The 21421-nt window shown below is 40.2% G+C and overlaps 1 protein-coding gene across 4 annotated transcripts; it reads right to left on the minus strand.

Moving 5' to 3' along the window:
• Positions 1 to 451: 451 nt before the first annotated feature.
• camsap1b (calmodulin regulated spectrin-associated protein 1b) lies at positions 452 to 20317 on the minus strand. 4 transcript variants are annotated; one of them, XM_079483191.1, is made up of 18 exons: positions 20125 to 20317; positions 19569 to 19736; positions 15887 to 16149; positions 13799 to 13960; positions 12312 to 12392; positions 10439 to 10580; positions 9975 to 10114; positions 9791 to 9887; positions 9447 to 9615; positions 8752 to 8843; positions 7359 to 7404; positions 5030 to 7268; positions 4080 to 4216; positions 3784 to 3983; positions 3576 to 3702; positions 3331 to 3452; positions 2289 to 2407; positions 452 to 1976 (listed from the first exon to the last, which is right to left on the minus strand). In XM_079483191.1, the coding sequence occupies exons 2-18, from the start codon at positions 19717 to 19719 to the stop codon at positions 1680 to 1682; spliced, it is 4584 nt and encodes a 1527-aa protein (XP_079339317.1). In that variant the 5' UTR covers positions 19720 to 19736; positions 20125 to 20317; the 3' UTR covers positions 452 to 1679. The 4 variants fall into 4 exon arrangements, with proteins under 4 accessions (XP_079339317.1, XP_079339319.1, XP_079339316.1 ...); XM_079483193.1 differs by having other exon boundaries at positions 9480 to 9615; positions 20125 to 20314; XM_079483190.1 differs by having other exon boundaries at positions 458 to 1976; positions 7359 to 7437.
• Between the last annotated feature and the right edge of the window lie 1104 nt (positions 20318 to 21421).

A 21421-nucleotide genomic window follows, 5' to 3' on the forward strand; every position in this document is an offset into this window, starting at 1 on the left:
GAGCTAGGCAAAGAAATGAATAAATGAAGCCATTTAAACATCAGGATTTAATAAATTGTAAAGTCAAGGCCAAATGAAACGGCATTAAAACTCACCGTGCATCTTGAAAATCATAGAAAATGCCTTCAGTCTTCTGTGTATTGACCATTCATCCACTGAATACCTGACCCACAAAACCACCCGCTGTGCTTTAACTGCCAGTTGCCAGGATACAAATATAACCACAGTAGTTTGCCAAGGATACAGGTGAGCGTGAAGTGTTCCAGCTGGGTGATGCTGGGACATCCGTCACGAGACCCCCAGTAAGAAACCCACCAACAATCACCCAACACCGCTAAAGCTATCATTATATCATCACACTAATATTTGAGGCAAAGCTCACTAATGTGTGCAAAGCATAACATACTAAAACTCAAAGTGGGTGAGAGATGAAAAATGTCAACAATGAAAGCAAACAAAACAAATAAGAATGAATTTATTGACTTGAAATATTTATTATTCTCAGAGTCTCATTTAAAATAAATAATGGTATGATAAAGGAAGCAGAATGACCAAGTATGGAAAGTAGTTAAAAAAGTGACCGACATCATTACATTCTTTTAGTTAATATAAAAGCACCCATAATATACAAAACTGCAATTAAAAGTGAACAAAATGTTGTAGACGAGTCTAACATCTAGAATTTGGAAACAGTAGTATGTCAGTTTACTCTATTCTGCATTAATAGTGTTTACAAGGCGAGTACCTTCGACTAACCTTCAACAAAATCCAAAGCCAAACGGTTTTAGTAAAGCCCTTTAAAATTCTACCCCATCTACACACGAGCCAAACAGTTAAAGTGCATGTGCAACACTCGATTGGATCTCCACACCGAATGAGGCTTGCGTGAGTGTTCTCGACAGCGTTGACACTTGGTTCTCCGAGGAATGTTTTCAACCCTTGGTAAATAACTACACAGCGACAGCACAGGAAGCAACCGATTATGAATATATTAAATACTGTCATTCGAAACGTTTACAGCGTTTACTCTTCATAACAGAGCATGCTGCTCATCTGCATGAAAGCTCCAGTGCCGACATCAACATGGTTACATTGCATGAAAATAAAGCACTAAAACACTATAAGTGCACCATAGTACAGACTCGTCCAGCAGAGAGGTCACTACCGTTCCAGGAGAACAGAAGAACATCGATTCAGGTCTGTTAGTGTTTACAAAAACTGGGCTACAGCTCATTTGCTCTTTTAAAAGCACTGAATAAATAGACATGAAGGCCAACAGTTTGTGTCCTCGGGATTGTCCCGTTGACAACAGAAGAGGAGCAGCACGTTGGAGACAAAAAGGGTGATTGAAAGGCAATTTTTTTACATTGTTTCGAGTCCCTCAAAAGGCAGCAAAGTTGTTTTTTTCAAGAGAGTAGAAGAAAGATAACAGGACCCTCGCGAAAAAGAGAGAAAACGCATAACAAACAATCTTGGGGAAGTTCTTTGTCTTTATGAGCGAATCAGTGCTAAACCAATAAATACTTCAAGTAACGAAAAAAAACGAATCGTGTAAAAATGCCACGGATTGTGGATAAAGTACTTCAACCCAAAACACATTCAAATGAAGTGCACGTCGACTGCTCCCCTGTCCAGACGGTCTCCTCAATGCAAACTCGTGTGCGATCACCCTGTCGCTTTCACTTGACGCTCTTTTTTGGCACCGCTGGTCTTTTGGCCTGCCACAGGTGGTTAAGAATGGTCAGCGCGTCCACGCTGACAGACACAGTCTTTGCAGGGATTACGTTGAACTGCTTGCGGTCCGAGCTGTACTTGTAGAGTTTGTCTATCATCTTTTTAGTGATGCTCTTGGGCCCTGTACCGGTGAGCTTGTGAATCTCCTCCGTGTCCGGGAAATAAGAATAAAGGGCTCGAAACTGGCAGCCGCTGTCGCGGAACAGAATCATCAGGTGGTTGGATTCGCACTTCTCCAATATCTAAAGGATAAATGAGGCAGATTCTTTAGTTCAGGACCCTTTTTAACACATTTCAATATACGGACATTTTTATTTCGTTCTGTGAACTACTAACAATATTTCTCCTAAACTTCAAGTTCAAAAATCTTTCACATCGCTGTTGGATGTCTTCACGTCACTCACACACACTTCCACGACTGGAATGACCACAATACATCTAGAAATCCTGATTAAATGATTTACATTTTTCCCGCAATTGTAGATATAAAATGTAATGTGGGCCGCTGGATCAGTGCTGAGATCCATAAAGCAGAAGAAAATCTGTTCACCCACCTCAAGAATGGAATTCTTATGCGGCTCGTTCACTTTTCCTGCTAAACAGCAATGAGCGATTGCGTTGTGGATTATCGGCTTGTTGGATTTTGCACTCGGCTCCTTGAAAAGCTTCGGTCCTACAGTGATCAAAATAAATTCAAAATAATCTATATCAGAACTAGAGAAGAAATAAAGGCAGCCACATAATCAATGACTCGGGAAATATACTTTGATGGGCTGTTTTTAACTCTGAGGCAAACATAGAGCTCACATGAGTACTGGAATTCCTCAGACTCCAGGTTTAAAATCTCCAGTAAACCTCATCCATCTCTACAGTACAACATCTAAAGTTAACCTTCATGGTCTCCTTCCGAATCGTCTTACCTTACATGGTTAAGAGTTCATGCTGTGACATCATATTTCATGTCAGTGATGAATGATTTGCATTTATTTTATTCACCGCTTATACCAAAGTGAATTACAAATGAGAGAGCATTTAATATTTTATTCTAAAGTCAAATGTGTCTGTGATTAGAATAAAGCAACCATAGTATATTGTAATAAATTAAATTAATAATTATTAAATTTCTGTTCTAACCAAGATCAATAACATAAACAGAAGTACTTGTACACTCACCGCATAATGCCTAATAAACAAAATTGACTTTGTTTCATACATTACAGATTTTGAATAACACTGCCCTTATGCTTATATCTGAATAAAAACTAATAAATAAAAACACGATGCATTTGCAGTTAGTGGTCAATAAGCAAGCAAACATAAAAACTGCCCTTTAAGCTAGAACTCCCTGAACCGCCACTGCTGTCTTCTGGGATATAAACTGACGCGCGCCTTAATATACCAGTGCACACGGTTGAGAAAACCCAGCCTGCTACTGCTGATGTAAACACAGAATGTTGCCCTGGTGCTGAGGAATATCCAGTAGTAAAAATAATTCACTAATGCTTACCATCACGCCGTCACTGCTAAGCAGTAGTCCATCCACGGAAAAATCTCCGTTTATTTCCTCCCTCCAGATTGGAAAGTGAAAGAACTCACCTGTATATTCCGCCATGGATGTGGATGTAATGGAAGACGCAGTGGAACCGTTGTCCCAATCCCTCTCCGTAGTGCGACTTGAGTTGCGACTGAGGCCTGGAAATGACTCCACTGATTCGCCTCTGATAACAAGCAGTCACATTAAAGCGCATTGACACAGTTGGAGGTCAGTCGAGTGGAACAGAAACTAATCAAAGCGATGCATAAATCAGGACACACCCTATTGGACAGTGGGAGGGACTTACCGTTGAGATCCCGCCCCTCCTGAGTTGACGCTGTCTGGTTCAGTGGTGGCCACAGAGGCCAGAGACAGATTAGAACCAGACTGGGCATTGAGGAGATTTTCATCTGGTGAAGAACACAGCTTCACAGCTACAAAGACACAATGCTGTTAACCGTTTGAAAGAACTGCCAGGAAAAAACATGAAATCGGTTTTATGGTTGAACACTTACTCGCAGCAGGGCTTCTGGGAAGCGTGACGACATCCTTCAGCACAGACTTCGGCCTTTGCTTTTTAGGTTTAGCCTTGGGTTTGGGCTGTTCTTGCTCCTCGAATATCTCTTGCTGTTTCCGTCTCAGATAGTCCTGTTTGATCAACTCTCTCCTGGCTTTCTCCTCCTCTTTTCTCATTCTGTCCTCTTCAGCTTTCCGTCTGGAATTTAGGAAACAAAACAGATGATGTAGAGAGAAACTTTGTGTTTAGTCTAACAACAGCGCTGATGGAGAACACGTCAGTTGCAGTTCATACCTGGCTTCATCTCTTTTAAGTTCGCTTTCAGCCTCGAGCTGTTGTTTGCGGAGACGAGCTTCTTCTGCTTTCCTCTGTTGTTTTAGCAGAAATGCTGCTCGCTTTTTGGCCAGTTCATCCTCTGCCTTCTGCTCGTCCTGCAGACATATCAGGACAAATGTAAGAGTACGATTCAATATTTACATTAATGCATTTGGCAATTTTTTACACGACTCCATAAGAGCTCTTTCCACATTTTTAAATATATAGTGAAGTCCAAAGGGACTATAAGGGACAACTGAAACATTTATTTGTGAATAGTTTTATTTCAAAGAATAGTAATTACTATTAATATACAAACAAACAAACATTAATGGTCTGTTAATATTTAAAATATTAACTATTTACATAAGTATAAAATACTATAACGATACAAATGAAATAATATTCATTAAACTGTTATGTATAAAAATATAAACAAATAATTATTATTATTATACAAACAAGCATCAATTATCTGTTAATATTTTAAATATGAATGTACAAAATTATCAAATAATAGAAACATGTTATTACCAATGAAATAATATTGGTTTTGTATTAATCATTAATGTAAAATTGTTACAAACAAGCATGAATTATCTGGTAATATTTAAAATATTAATTAATTGCAAAATGATTTATAAAAAAACATTTTAATGCAAATAAAATGATATTCAATATTTATTATTCGTGTATAATTAAATATTATACAAGTAAAAACAAAAATACTTTGACTTGATTTCATAATTTAGTATTGACAAATATTTTGGTGAACTAGACTAGGTTAAGGTTGTTTAAATCTCCAACACCAGGTGGAAGCTACAGTCATAGTACTAATAAAATGTAGGTCTAAAGTGAAATGTAATTTTTTTGGCATAACAACACTACAATCCATGTTCCTTTAAAGATAAATGCTTAATAGCACCTACCTTGAAAAAGAAGCCCATGCCAGGTTTCTTGTCCCCGTCAGCTTCATCACCAGTGACATCCAATACAGTGGCACTTTCATCTTCAGAATTGGCAGCCAAGTCAGACAAGTCAACTTCAATAAGATTGGCCTTCCCCCTAGACACATCCTCTGAGACATCCTCCGCTGGCCCATGATCAAACGTAGCCTCGGGGTCTCTTGAGGACATTGATTCGTCGTAAGTGATCCCAAGTGCTACAGAACTCGGTTCTCTAGATACCGTTCTCAAGTTAGCTTCATCGTTAAGGTGGAATGTAGTGTTTTTCTGATTCTCTTTCTCTTTTTTTAAAGAGCTTTGTCTCCAATCCTCAGGTTCTGCTATGGGGATCCTGCCCTCTGGAATGGACCTGGGACTGTCTGTAGGTGTGGGAGTGGAGCTGTTCTGCCCTTTACCATGATCTTTAACCAGCAACAGGTCAGAAGGTTTGGAACGGGATCGTGCCGAACTAAGTTTGGGCGGTTTTCGTACCACTGGGCTGCCACTCGGCTCTACGAAATGTACAGGAGCTCTGACCCTCTGTTCACTACTTTGGTCACCGTTTGGTGCCGAAGCAGCCCCCGTTGGAGACTGCAGGTTCTGGTTCATGATCAATTCCTGCTGGAGCGAAAGCTGCATCATCTGCTGCTGAATGTTACCTATAGCCTCGTTCAGCAGCTCAATAGATCGGTTGCACTCGTTCATATCGATTTCCTCATCCGTATCTAAGGCACTAGGGGAAACCGTCCCGCCACCCGCCCATTCAAGAGAAGCCTTCTCTGACTCTTCAGCCTCTTTGCAACCATCTCTCACAGCATCAACACAGGAGTCGTCTTTTGATGACTTCTCCTTCTCTTCATACCTTTTCTCACCTTCTCTCACATAGTACTCGGACTTCGGAGGCTGAGGGAGAGTGTCGCTCTTCCCTTTTTTCACTATGTGCAGGAACGCCGCCTTCCCAAGCTTAAGCCGTTTTCTTGCCGTAAAGATCTCCATCTTTTTCTTCTGGGATTCAATTGCACGTCGCTTTTCTTCCAGTTGCATGTGAAGCTGAACGAGTTCGGAGGCCAGCATGTTAGTGCCGTCCTTGCTCTGTGATGTAGGGCTCTGGTCCCTCTTCATCCTCCAGAAGGTCGGAGGAAGGGGGCAACTCTCGGAGCCGTCTGGTGTTGTCCGCTGTGAACTGCTGGCGCTGGAGCGGATGTCTTGGTTGCTACCAAATCTCAGCATTTTGCGTTCGGCAAAACTGGTCATGCGGATGCTGCCGCTGGCCACACTACTGACTTGCGATTGCTGACCTGGGCTAGAACACCTGCTGCCACCGTCCTTGTCCTCGTGTTCTTTCACACTCATGTCTTCACGCAGTTTGGCTGACTCTTCGTCCTCCTCGCGTAACCGTTTCTTGTCTGGATGAAGCTCTTCGGTGAGTTCCGCATCCTGCTCTTCGATTGTCTCCACGGTTTCTAAATCAGATCCTGGGTGTACTTCCCATGCTTGGACATGCCTCTTGTCCTCAGGAACAGATTGGTGAAGGTAAAACCCGGGTAAGCGCTCAGCAGACGGCTCAACGCTGCTAGTCACCAGTGGTCTGAAAGCTTGCGAGGCTGGAGGCACCAATTCCCTGGATTTGGGTTCAATAGTCGTGTCAAACTCAAAGCTGGTGTTGGGGGTAAAGGTTCGGTTAAGGGTATTTGAAGGTCTTCGCCTGGAAGATGAATTGAGGCCATCTCCTCCAGCAGCTCTCCGAGCAGACCCTCGCTGCCGCACTTCTCCCGACTCTTCCTCTTTATTTAGGCAAATGGACTTCTCTTTCGCTTGTCTGAGAACTGCAGGCATCAGAGGTTCCAGGAAAAAACTGGCAGTTTGGGAATCAGAGGATGCCTCTTCCGGTCTTCCCCAAATGCCTGATTTAGCACCAGGGGTGGCACTCTGGCGCTCTGGGTCCTCAGAGTTTGTCAGGGTGATGTCATTCTTAGATGACTCTGCCCTGGCAATAGCTACCAGCTCATCCTCTTCATCCATGTTTACATTACCCAATAGACTATGACCATTGACCCGTCTAACATTGGCCTGACTCGAATGGATCTGGTGTTTGGGTGTGACAGTGGAGGCCAGACTGTCCTCACTGATGGAGCAAGTCAGGCTGACGCTTTCGCCCGAGGCCAAGTCAGCATCACTGTCCGTAGCAGAGTGGAGAACATACCGGTTTAGCTGTGACAGTGGCCTGATCACAAAGTAAAGGGAAGCATTATCAGACCAAATATAAACTACTTTCTTGAACAAAGTGTTTTGATATTTATTAGCAGTTTTGTACCTCTGCCTTTTTTCTGACCAAGCCATGGATCCTCTGGCGTGGCCTTCTAGAGTAAAAGAGTTGGAGCGATTTCTACAAGCTTTTAAAAAATCCACAAGACAGAGAATTTTATATCCTGGTTTCTATGGTAGTTACACTATAAATGACAGAAAAGTGCTGCGTTGACATCTCTTATATAAATACATTTCACCCAAACAAAAATCTGAGGAAAAAATTAAGAACATTCTCATTAGCTTAATGATTACGTTTGTTATATTTATACATTTTTGTTGTTCTTAATCATGATTCTGATAGGAAACTCATTACTGTGATAGTAATTTCTCATACTTAATACTGTAATGCAATGTTTTTATTATTTAAATAAGCACCCTGCTGAAAACAAATCTAATTTTTTTGCATTAAGGTAGTGAACATTTCTATAAAACATGTCCATGATAGAAAAACTGTCTTTTCTGTGAGCAAAATTGTTTTCTTCAAGGTTCGGTAAAAGCAGGGCTCGACATTAACGCTTGTCTGCTTGTCAGGGACAAATGTTTTGTTTGGGAAGTGAGAGAGAATTTTACTTGCCCGACCGGACAAGTAACTAGAATTGTTTTTGACAGTACTAAGAAAAAGATCGGTCTGTGCTAAGAATAATAAGAATAGGTGCATGGAAAGAGCTGCGTGTTTGTGTGATCTGCGTTTGTTGTGGTCGTGCTTGTATTGTGTGTGACATTAATCAATGGCGCAGCGCATTGAGTCCATATAACTAGATGTGGACGCAGAATTATTTAAATATGTCATGTGGCTGTTCTGCGTATCTGAGTGAATTACATACTTGTGAGGATTTGTGTGCACTGTATAAAGATATAAACACATGAACTTCATCTCCAAGGTTTATATTACTAGAATTTAACTGTTTGAGTACAGCTTTCGTCAAGCTCACTAAAACTCAACTTCTAGTGATGACCCCGTCAAAATAAAGGTCCCGTTAACTAAACTCAGACGAAAAAATACTGTAGTATTTGCGAAAGGAAATTGTAGTACCCTTGTAGTAAATTTATAAACTGTAGTAAACACTGTAGTGTACTATAGTAAGATTTATACAAATACAATTTTACCGTGGTTTACTATAGTAAATAATACTATAACACAATAATTTATGTGGACACATATACCTCTATTGTATAGTTAAAAAAATACGATGCACAGAACTTGGAAAAAATAAAACAAATTTAGGTAAACTAAAAATGATATGGCCCTAATTTATGTATAGCTCTGAAAAAGTGTCTGTGCAAACTACCCAATCGAAAATAAAATTATGAATTTTCTTCAACGTAAACAGCCACATTAAAACTCAAATTATATCTAGTAAATTGGTATGTTCTCATTTTAATGGCAAAGGAAGTTTTACCCGAGTTCTCATCCCCCGACTGATTCTTCTTCTGTCTTTGTCTCAATGGCAAAAGTGGATGAGAGGGGCTAAAGCTGGAACTCCCCTTATTACTGAAACAACAAGCAGAACACAGAGTTGGCAAACCACCAGCACACATTAGGGGCAATGATCCATCAAACCAAAATCTAATCGTAACTGACACCATGCATTTTCCATGTGGCTGGACAAATATGGACAAACAGCCTGGCTTTGCACAATAAAGGATGTCCATGTCATGCTGCAGCTATAAAGCAGATACAAAGAAATGCGTTTGATATCAGAGTAACTTGTGTACGTTTCAGCCTGTGGGGAATAGAAAAAGAGCAAGGCAGTGCCGTCCCTTCGGAGTATGTGGAAAAACACACAACATGAACAGGCAAAAAAAAAATGATTCAAATGTGAATCACAGACATGCCAGAGCCTATTAGAAAACAAAAGTCCAAATATGGACGAGCATGTTCATTCTTTTCATTGCTTGTGTGCCAAATTACTGTGCAATGAAAAGTGTAAACGTCCAATGTAACATATGTCGATTTCATGAGACATAGGACACAGTACAACAAAGCGTACATTTTAAGCAAGCTTTTGTTTTTAATGTATACAGCGTACAAATCTGATAAAAGATGTTAGACGGTTTCAAACAAAAAAAAAGAGACAAACCATGAAGCACTTACAGAGGCTCAGATTCTTCAGGATGCAGGAAGTACCTGTTACAAACTTCCGGGCTGTTCTGGACAGGAAGAGTGGGATCAGCTGCGCCAGGAGACACCAGAAAGCTACGTTTGGTGGCGTTGGAGATGGGCACAGAAGGCCTGGCGCTCTTGGGCTGTGTCATTGCTCTTTCTGAAATAAGAATGTTAAAACGTAACTCACATTAATAATACGAAAGCCTATAAATGAAGGAAAATTATCATGGCTTGTTGCTAAATCTTAAGACAAATATAACCAGAACATATCCAACAAATGTTTACATCAAAATCAGACACTTTGTCAATGCCACAGCCAAAACATTCCTCACCATCTTTAAATTCTTGAACGTCACGTGGTTGGACAAACTCAGGTTTGACTATTTCAAACCACCAGAAGAGCTCCGCAATAAACACCATGACATTGTGCTGCAGGACGAATTCAAAGACGTGAGAATCCCAAAAAGAACCATATGAAAATCAAGAATCTTATGAGATGCATAATGAATACCACACCTTGAGCACAGGAGGTGCGTACAACATGTCCTCCAAAGTCAAATAGAAGCATTTGTTGAGGTATTCAATGGCAAACTCCTTCAGCAACTGGATATTATAAAGGCTGTCTGCTATTGAGGTCACCTCTTTCAAGCAGATATCTGCAGATCACATAAAAGAGAAGGTTGGCAAACACGCTTTCCTCAGGCATTCAAGTTTTTGGCATTCATGAGCGCTTAACAAAGGGCTGAATCCAAATGTGGTCAATATTTGCCTGAGAGTTGAAGTATCACGAAAATAAACAAAGCCATTGTGAGCTCAGGTGGCAATGCAGAAGAATAAAACAACAACAGGCGAGAACAAAAATGATCAGATATAAATGTGTTGTTGATGTCCCAACAGGTACACAGAATGTGCAAACTTTTTTAACTTTGAAAGTTAAAGTTGACAAAGTTATAAAGTGTTTCAGCCCAAGATTGTTGTACCATCAAGCTTCATCAGGTATGGGCAGTAGTAATGGACTATGGTCAGTAGGGCAGCACCATCACACACGTCCCGGATCAGATCCTCCAGCACGGGGAAGTATGGCAGCTGTCTACCTGAGGTGTGATCCCGCCGATAGCGTACCTGAAAGTGACAAACCAAAGAACCCAAACTGTCAGTCACCTACTTGCTGTAATTCAGAAAGTTACTTTTGGTATGTGGAATTGTTATCCTCTATGCCAAAGTGAATGGGGTCCAAAACTGATTTATCTAAATTTACTCACACACTATAATACAATACAAGTTATAATACAACTATACACTGTAATACAAGTCAACAGGAAAGAGAAAATAATTCAAATGTGTGCAGTTAAATGTTAAAACTTGTGTCAGTCCCCATTCACTTTTGTTTTATGGAAGCAGCTCAAAAACTAGCCAAACTTCTTTAGTGCTCTACAGAAAAAAATGATACAAGTTTGATGAGAGTGAGTCAATGACTGAAGTTTGATGAACTTTTCCTTAAAGAGACAACACAGCACAGTGAACGGCCACAACATGTTTAACACAACAAACGAGAACTAGGGACACACGTCTAAGGATCAGAGCGTCTATGCAACTTGGTTGCATAATTTAAAAGCAAACCCGGAAAGACACACAATATACAAAAACCCTCTACACAGCTGGGATTTATGGTTGTGTCAGTGTTTATCAAAATCTTGGCCATCAACAGTTCAGCAGAAAAGTACAAAAGGGGCCTGATGTATAAACATTGCAATTTTCCATGCACAAAAAATCTTCCAAAAAATGAAATCCATTTAAAGTTATATATATATGAGGCCCCAAGAACGGTCATCCATTTCCTACACATAGACGTAATAAAAGCTAGACATGTAAGGATAAAAGAAAAGAGTAGAATGGACATTGAGGATGTTTGTGCTACTCATGAGTGTTTTAGTTTTAGTATCAACCTGGCACACAAGTACCAGATCCTTTGACATCCCTTCTCTGAAGCAACCAGCATGCAATTGGCCGGTGCGAAAATTAAGTTGAGGTACAGACTAAACAAGAACCAGACAAATGGAAATGACTGCCATAGCACAGAAATGAGGTAAGCTGAGGGAAAGATGTGCTCGCACAAAGGCGCTCAGCATCATGTATTCGAAGATATTTTGGTGCTTATATAAGGTAGCGCGAGCCACCGGTACGGAAGTGCGTACCGGTGTGCTCTGATCAGTTAAAAGCGTGACCCGAGCGATGATGGTGTGCGTTCAGAACGACACATACTACGCGTGCAGTGGAGATGAACTCACTCACAGCCAACTTACAGGTACTAGTTTCCAATACCATTTTGAGGGAGACTATCCGAGTAGCGAGGGAGGAGGTTAGAGGGAGAGAGACGGGGAGAGGAGCAGAGAGGATGTAAAGTCAGGGAGGAAAAGAGTAGACAGATGTGACCCTGCTATGAGGTTAGAGGAGAAAGAGGGTGATGCCACTGAAGATATTACATCATTGCCATAAGGAGTGTTAACGTTGACCTTAAGGGGTCAATTTGGGGACAAATGACTAAGGCAACAAGCCCTTACTGACTACTCTAAAGATCCAAGAGCAATAATGTCACGGTAAAACATTTCTTACACAATATAATATGTAAATTGTCATGTAAATATAATATACAAGATAGATGCTGCCTTTAATGATGTAGTTACAGTATCCACCACCAGGGGCTGACTGCTAGACTCTTTTATCCAGGACACATCTGACGTAATGCAATTTGTCCGCTTGTAATGGGATTCCCTGAGGCAAATGTTAACACTAAGTGTAGAATTAAAGAGTTTTACAATGCTTGCGGAAAACACATTGTAGAGTATGTGGTACCTTCTGTTGACTGGGGGATTCCAGCAGATGTTGCTTTGATTTGTGCTCCTTCTCTGTGATCTCTCTCATTTTCAGGTTCACCTGTAATACATATAAAGATATAAACTGATTCAAAACAGACAACCCGGTGTATGAAATTTAGCAGCATCTAACGGTGAGGTTGTGTGTTGCAAACAACAGCTCACTTCACCGCTCACTCCTCCATTTCGAGGCACTACGGTGGCTGATACAAGACTAAGGTGTTGTGGCATTTTCGCTTCTTTACAGAAGGAGATAACGTTTTTACCAAAGCTCTGTAGAGCAGTTTGTCCGTTTAGGGCTACCGTAGAAACAACAGGACGAATGCCATGTATGTGGACCCGCAGTGTATGTAGATAGAAATAGCTCATTCTAATGTCATTAAAACAAATCACTTCATTATGTAAGGTCTTTAAACTCCTCTGAACACAGTTATTACATTGCATTTCTGTCAATTGATCTTCCAAAAATGACACACTGGTCCTTTAAAGTACTGGCAGAAGTCTCAATGCTAGCATAAAAATATGAATGGACGGAACATGAATAGCAAAACTTGATGTTTATTACATACTAACCTGCTAGGCTGTGTGTTCCATATCACTGTGCATTTAAGTTCAAAGGCAGGTCATCATGATTCGTATTGATACACCATGAACTGTTCAAAACTAAACACCAGGGCCCGTATTAATGAAAAATCTTAGAGTTGCTCCTAATGACAAAACTCTAAGAAAATTATTAGAAATGTGGGCGTATCCCTTAAAATGAAAAGATCCTGGTAAAGATAAGACTAACTATTTGTATTGTTTTTGTTTTGTGTGTTTCTCTTGGTTTTCTTATATAGCTGCTTCGATGCAATGCAAATTGTAAAAGTGCTATACAATAAAATGACATTGAATTGAATGACAGTCAGTTAGAGAGTTAATAAGACACAACACATTAGATCGTGCAGGGTTCATGTTTGCGATCTATCCTATTAGAGACACACTAACATCTCCAGAAACAGAAGAAACCACAACATTAACATATAAAGCAACTGAAGAAATGCAGCTGCAGCAGAGATTTGCTTCTGTCACAACCTTCTATAGTGATCATACAAACAATTACAGCACTTACAGAAACTTATTGTGTCACTGTTCCTCTTCTATCAAATAAGTTGATATTAACAGCATGGTAAATAAAGTGTGTGTGTGCGTGAGTGAGTACGGTAAAACAGGAAAAATACAAACAATGACTCCTTCCTTCTTGGCCAACATATCAGTCTTTGAAAGACTCTGTCATACATAGCAACCGGGTCAACCCCGCCTCCTCACAAAGATAAAAGTGTTTGTCTTTTCCTTGCTCAGAGTTGCTCTCAGATTGGTCCTGAATTGAATTTAAGCTAAGACTCCTACGTAGAATTAAGAGCTCTCTTAGAGGATTTAGAAATATGGGCCCAGAACATTATATTGACTTGACTGAAGTCCACACACCTTGTTGATCCAGAAGACCATAGCATCCTCGAGGTCAAATGGAAGCTCCTTAGAGGCACTAAACGTGGAGAACCGCTTCACGCAGGTCACAACCTTCTCAATGCTGATCATCTCCACGGTGTAAGCCATCATCAAAGCATCGATCATGGGAATATGAGAACTCTGTAGTGCACAACAGAGGAAAGAACAATATCACTCACAGAGTGTAATAATTCACAGTGAGCAAGATATCCGAGAATTGTTTTACCCTCCCAAAATACGGATTGCAGAGTTAACTTTATATGTAACAGTGTATTTAAAAGGGTTGCAGGTTTTTTTACTTTAGTTGTGTATAATGCATCTGTTTGAGTATAAAAAACATCTACAAAGTTCCAGCGAACATAGTTCACAGTAAAGGGAGATTTTCTCTTTAACAGAAATCACTTTTTAAAGGCGGGTGAAATGCTATTCTGACTTCTTTACACTGTAAAACGTGCTGGCTTCTCATGTTTGACATGATCAACTTGTCAAAATTCGAGTGTGAAGTATGAAGTATTTCTGTGCTTAATACACTCCCAGAAGGTTCGTATAGGTTTGGGAATGTCTTTTCTTAGTCCCTTATTAGACAACTCCAGGAAAAGCACGGCCACACATCCACCAGCGAGAGAAAGAGCACACACATCTATGTGTTTTGTTCAGGTTGCAGAAGTGTGGTTTTTGTTGTCATGCAAATGATGGATATATAACGCTGGATTTGCCAATCACAACAGACCAATCAGAGCATTTCGGAAAGAGCGACAGCCTGTTTGCTGAGAACCAAGATGAAATATGTGAAATGTAAAACATTTATTTGATACCATACAGGAGATCTGAGAAGACAGCTAACAAAATATTCTGGTCTTTCTCATGAAATGAAAAAAACGTAACATTCCACTTTGAGGAAAATGCTGGTCACAGCCCTGAGAACGACCTCATCACTTACAGATTTCATCCAGGAATAAACCATTACAAAATACACCAAGCGCGTCGCGCCCTCGGTTCCCTTATTCAGTCTTTTTGTGAGACTTAATCGGTTACCATAGCAACCGCCACACCAGTAAACCTTGCTTGTTCATACGAGTTGATGGTACACATCAGCAAAATCTCAGCCGATGAGTCTCTTTTTACAGACAAGTAAATGCCTGCAGATTGTACTGTGATGGATCAGAAAGAGAGGAAGTGTGCTCCCTGGGAAACATATCAAACAACACCGGGCTCCGGATTCTGTGGAAAAAACACTTGGCTATAAATAAACACAGAAACACATTTAGATTTACAGGCACTTGAACAGAAGTCAAAACTGTGCGGTTTCATAATGGCTTTCAGGGCTTAAATATGACTGATTACCGGCTATACAAACTGCATACTATGTGTACTACTTCTGCAATATATGTATACAGTGTGCACAAAAGTTAGTGATCTAGCAGGAAGACATTAAACCTTCACGCCACAAGAGATTGAAGAGGCTGCCCAGAGGCCACTATGCAAATGTGTCACATTAGATGAAGCCATATGACTGTACATATAGCTAGCATGTGTGTCAAAACAAAGTTGAAAAGAAAACACATAAACAAAAAAAAGCTGCACCTACATACCACAAAACCACTCGTTCCATCTAACAGGTTTGTGTGGATCAAAGCACACTGAGCTCTGTACAGGGTGTGACTGGACTGCACTATACGGATTTGCATGCGAAGTGATAAAAGCACGAGTGGGTGGACAATGCTGATTCACAGACATTCACTTCTTCAAACAATCTCACTGTGAATCAATGAAATCCACTCGGCTCCGGGCTACTGATTTACTTCTTCAACTCGATGTTTGGACAGGTTAATGCGGCGGCTGGGCATGAAGGGAAAGAGAAAAATAAAGAGCTGCATATGCCTGCCCATGGCCGACAGGACAAAGGCAACAATACCAGATTTCTCCTGATGGGAATTCAGAGATCTACAACAGCAAGGACAAAAGATAAACCACAGCTTGCATGTCTCGCTGTATCTCAATGTACACTGTTATTGGAGAAGGCAGAAATACGTATAAAATGGTAAAGACATGATGAACGCAGCTCACCATTTTAATTGGCTGGCAGGTCAGATCAGAGTCTGTGACAGGCGTGTCGTCTCCTTCCATGACATAGATGCCTTTGCGAGACAGAGCCTGGATGACCGATAGGTGGGACTGCAGGGAGGCCGCTTGGTCTCCTTTAAGAATGAGGGCGCACACGCGACAATACAGCTCACAGGACAACAGCAAGTGGATCACGGGAGGCTTGATGTGCTCCTGCTCGTACTGGTCCGTGTAGAAAGGGTCTCGCAGGTCCTCTGGGATGTGATCTGTCAGGAACGAAAACAAAATAGAGATTAATAGTATATGGTGGCTTATTCCAAAGAACCATTAATAACATTGCTTAAAAGAGCTCAAAACTGCACCTAAACGTTTTTAAAAAATTATCAAATGAACATAAGTGGATGCATTAGGTACAACTATCTGATGTGATAGCAGAATAAAAGATAAAACTATTTTATGTAAAACTTGAAATTGCAATTATTGCATACGATTTGTCTGAATGGACATCTGGGGAAAACCACCAGCGCAACATCCAATCCGTTCGTGAGCTGTTCCTTTGTTGCCAAAAGTACCTCTAGAGTCTAGACAATAGAGAGATGGTGTGAAAAGCCCTGCAGATTTCCTGCGCAGACAAACATGAGCACTGGCAGATGAGGTTTGGCTGCAACCATACGGCTCAAACACAGACGTGCCGCAGTCCGGACAGCCATTGCTCCATTCACACGTGCCGCAAATACACACATACATTTACACCGCCTGTACCGGTGTCTCCCAGGAGTATCCTATCATTAAATGTAATGACACGGGGTCCAATCATCCATCACGCATACACACCTGCCCACTGTGGTATCCACGTGGAGCCGTCTGCTTTGTTACAAACCTCTCTGCCACATGCACGGGTTGCTTAAAGCATTCTTTTTAACATCTAAAGCACAACGCAAGCTAAACAGATCCTCAAAAGCGGGCCATTCCTGAGAACAAATAGGCACATGGCCTGCATCATTCAGGCCAATTACCAGACCAAACAACCTCAAGACTAAAGCAATATTCTTGGGATAATAGGGGCTATGGAGGAAAAAGAGGACAAAGCACTTCATGCCAACAGTGGGACGGCAAAACCTCACATCAACCTCAAATAACAGAAAGTGACAAATCTGACACCTAAAGATGATGATATAATAAACCAAAATAAAGCCCATATTTACATGATATGTCATTACCAGGCCTTGTTGTTGTAGGCTGACACCCTGCAATGACAGAGGGACTGAAAATAAAACATTCAACAGCAGCGAGACAGTTTCCGTGTTTCAGGATGATGGCAGACAGGGGTAACATGTTGTGAATGAATCCTCCAATAGAAATTCTTTCCTCAAGATTGATATTCTTATAAGATTTTTTGATCGGGGAACCGAGCAATAGCGCTGTCTCTGGGTCTAAAAAGTGACACCCACATAAAGTCTGATCCCATATTGCTGTGCTCATATGTAATAGTCATTAGTGACTGGTATGAGGTCAGAGGCTAAATATACACCAAGAGCAAACATGAGCATTAGTTTTCCATATTCAGGTATTCAGAAGTGGTTGAGCCACATGGGTGACCGATACTTATATCTAGAGGTCAAGATGGCCAATATAATGCTAATAGTTTTAATGTTATTTATCGACGGCAAACGAAACCAAAACACTCAAATTAAATTAACATCCATTTGACACTCTGTGTACTCAGTTTACTAATAATACAAAACAGGCAGTATTCATAAAGAAAGTTTGAATAGGATAACAGGGAAGATGGGATCCATAATAATCCATATTATTATGAGTCTTGTCCCATTGAAAATGGGTCCAAATGTGTGTAATTCTGTGTAAATGTGTATTGTTGTTCCTTATGCACATTATAAACAGACAAACAAATGCTTGCCTTTAGAATTAAGATAAAGCACAGTGCAAGGTATAGCATAACTTTTGAACACTGAAATGAGAAACAAATGTTTGTGGAGGTGGGGCACACAGAAAGTACACCAAATCTGCTGACAGGGAATTAGGAAAACCCTGTTTCCTGTTCATCCACAACACTTCAGTTGTGCAAGCTCTGCAGATGAAACAAATGCTTTTGATCCTGTCCGTCAAATAGCACATCAGTGTATTCATTCAGACACACTCCCAACCAAAACAACCACACCGAAAAAAATCTACACGTGAACGCTTACGTCATTAATACAGACAGTGTCAACGAATAACCGCAATCGCATCCAGAATAAAAGTTTGTGTTTACCAAATATATGCCTGTGTACTGTGCATATCAATTTTGTATTTATAAAACATGCACATACATGTATATATGTTCCAGATAAACACAAGCCATGTTTCCATTAGCATTCAAAATGCACAATTTGAAATAGCATTGAAAATACGTAACATTTCTCGAAAACTCCCATGTGTCGCAGGTGTTTTTCATGCAATACGATATTTCGCAAAACTGCAATGGAAACACTTTTTTGTGATATTTACAAGTCACATGACCATTCGCGGTATGTTTTGGCAGAACATTTGGGAACGTTAGGAATTCACGTGAAGTAATATCTTATATGATGGCCCAAATGCATGAAAACGAGTGACGGCAGTATGGAGCTTTATTAGGAACAGCAAGGTAACATGAAAATATTAAAGGAAATAAAGACATGTTGACTCTTTCATCACATTAAGTGGCACTATACACTAAAGTTTGTTTGCAACCTGCCATAAAACGTACAAATAAGTACGACCAGAATGACTTATCGCGAGAAGAATGAAAATACACTTTAATCGCATCGCATCTGTAATAGAAACCTGGCTAATGACGCTCAAAACTGCACCTTCGCACAGCTAATATTACAACAACAACATATCTTGGTTCTAACAAACAGAAAACCGATGTTATGCACATACCGATCCAAATCAAAGCGACTTCCTCGGGGGTCATTTTTCGACGATCTTTCTCTCCAACATCTCTCTGTTGTAAAGTATCTCCATGAGTTTCTCCGCTAAAACCCTTAGTACCGCAGTTCCTAACTGGAAAGTCTTTATAACATGAATTCAGGTCCGGACTTTTATCCTTATTACTTAAAATCCACAGGCCCTTTATTTCATGTAATAAATAAGACATCACTCTTTCTAATGCCCGCACGATCTCTTCCCTGCGTCAACATGAGAAGACGTGCCGTCGCAGCCGACGACATCTTTTTGTACTGTGGTGGCCACCGTCATGTGTGGACTGAGAGATTCGTTGCTCTAATACAACGCTAGTGGCCGCTGTAAATCACAAACTGCACCTTTAAGTTGAATAAACTTTGTTTGTAAACCAAAAAACTATGTGGAAATTGCACGGCGCCACAAAAAACCCTGTTCTATAAGAGTTCTTAAAGCAGTCACAGCCATTGTACCTTGCATCATTGTTTTGGTTAGGTAATACGATTTTTGTTGCATTTATTGATTTGTGTATAAAGGAAATATCATGTTTTCTTTGCAAATTCAACCTGCTTTTTTGACCCTATACATACAAAACCAACGTACCTGAACACGGTTTCTCCAAATACCATAGTGATGCCACACAAGCACCCGTTGTAACACACTGTCTTGTTTTAAGTGTGTTTGTAGATAAAGTGGTTAACACATCTGTAAGGCATCGTCCACAAAGAATATAACTCACCGATACCGAAGGCTTTGGCGAACAGCCATCGCAGATTTGCCGCTATTTTCGCCCGGGCTGAATCGTACATCTCCAGCGGCAGGATCTCGAGCACTTCGCCCGCCGCCTCCATCTTTCTGCGGGCGCTGTCAGCGCCCAACTCCGCTTCCATCGTACCACCACCACCGTCTGCAAACACACAAACAAACAAACACACAAAATCACCATTTAGCGGCTCTTTAGCGGGATTTTAACGTTCAATGAGATATAAGCAGCCGTCTAAAAATCCTGACTAAACAAGATAAGCTAATGTATTTCCATACAGACTGACTAGCTTAACATCACCTGAGCTGCTAATAAAAAGCAATTCACGTGCAAACACTCACGCAGGGACGGTTTTAACCATCTGTGGACGATACTGTGCTAACCACAAACTGTTTTGCATGTTTTGACTGACACAGTTACCTGCTGCTAACTGCTAATGCTGCTTTAATGAGACCAGGGCTAGCAAACCGCAGCTAAACAACAGAGCCTTTGTCACCAATTCATTCAAATAGCAACATGTACCGCCACGTACCGTCCGGATAGTCTATCAGTAATCCACCCCGGTAAATCTGAAGGAGGGAAATGAAAGAGGAAGGTAAAGGACTCCGGTGGAAATCATGAGGCCACGTTTAGTCCGAGCAGACAGACAGGAGTGTGGATCAGTGTGTGTGTGTGAGTGTGTGTGAGTCCCAGCCGTCACTACTGCAACTGCACACACGAGCATCACCAACAAGTTACATTCACCTCAAAATATCATCATTTATCTGTCACGAGTTAAATAATTCTCTAAAAACATGTTTATATTTTTTCTTAATTGCGAAATATGTTATTTATGCATTATGATGTAGCCTATAGTCTACAACCTATCATCAGCCAATAAATGTTCTTTTTTAATTTGATGTATTACAACATCAGGCCGGTGTATTGAAGGGATGGTTTACCACATGATAATATTGCAGCATTTACTCATCATTATATATAATTGTAAACCTCTATTACTTTCTACTTTAGAAAACAAAGGAAGATTGTTTAAATACATAAGAAAGTTATGAGTATTTATTTATCCTTATTTTGTTCGATTTTTGATTTATTTGACATTTCAGCGTCATTATTAATTACACCAAGGACTACTACTGCATTATGTAGTTTACGAATCTTTATTTGTTGTTATCTTTAAGATGTGAGAGCAAGTAAATGATTTATTTGCAGATACCAGAATATAGAATATTACAAAGCGAGTTACAACATACAGTATATGGGAGTATGTATGCGAGAAAGTTGGAAACATCTTGGATTTCTTATTTTTCCAGAATGGTTTTGTATGCAAATTGTATAATATCAAAGGTGCACGTTTCTAGTAATTGTGCAGTTCATTTTCATATTGTCATTTCAGAAAGTTTTAGAATGTTCTTCCTCTCCCCAAATGTTTTCACCGCTGAAACACAACAAAATATAATTTAACAATGATTGTATTGACCTATTAAGATTTTGTTTAAATCAACACAAAAAAAGAGTCACAAGTAAATATAACAGTATTTAAAAATGAGTTTTTTATTTTTATTGACCCAAACACTAACAGTTGATCATTTAAATACTTAATTTTTGACAAAACTTCCCATGTTGGTAATGTTTTAGAAATGGCCACAATATTGAATGTGCACAGCTGAATCAGACCAACTTTTCATGTTAATACAAACATCTAACTATGTTGCACATACGCAGCCAGCACATGTAGAATACAATAGAAAACCTAAAGCTCACACACTACTAAAACATACTTAAATACTAATGATTTGCATAACAGAACTGAATTTATTTCCCCAAATAAA

Source organism: Barbatula barbatula (genome assembly GCF_947034865.1).
Source record: "Barbatula barbatula genome assembly, chromosome: 2".
Classification (NCBI taxonomy): Eukaryota; Metazoa; Chordata; class Actinopteri; order Cypriniformes; family Nemacheilidae; genus Barbatula; species Barbatula barbatula.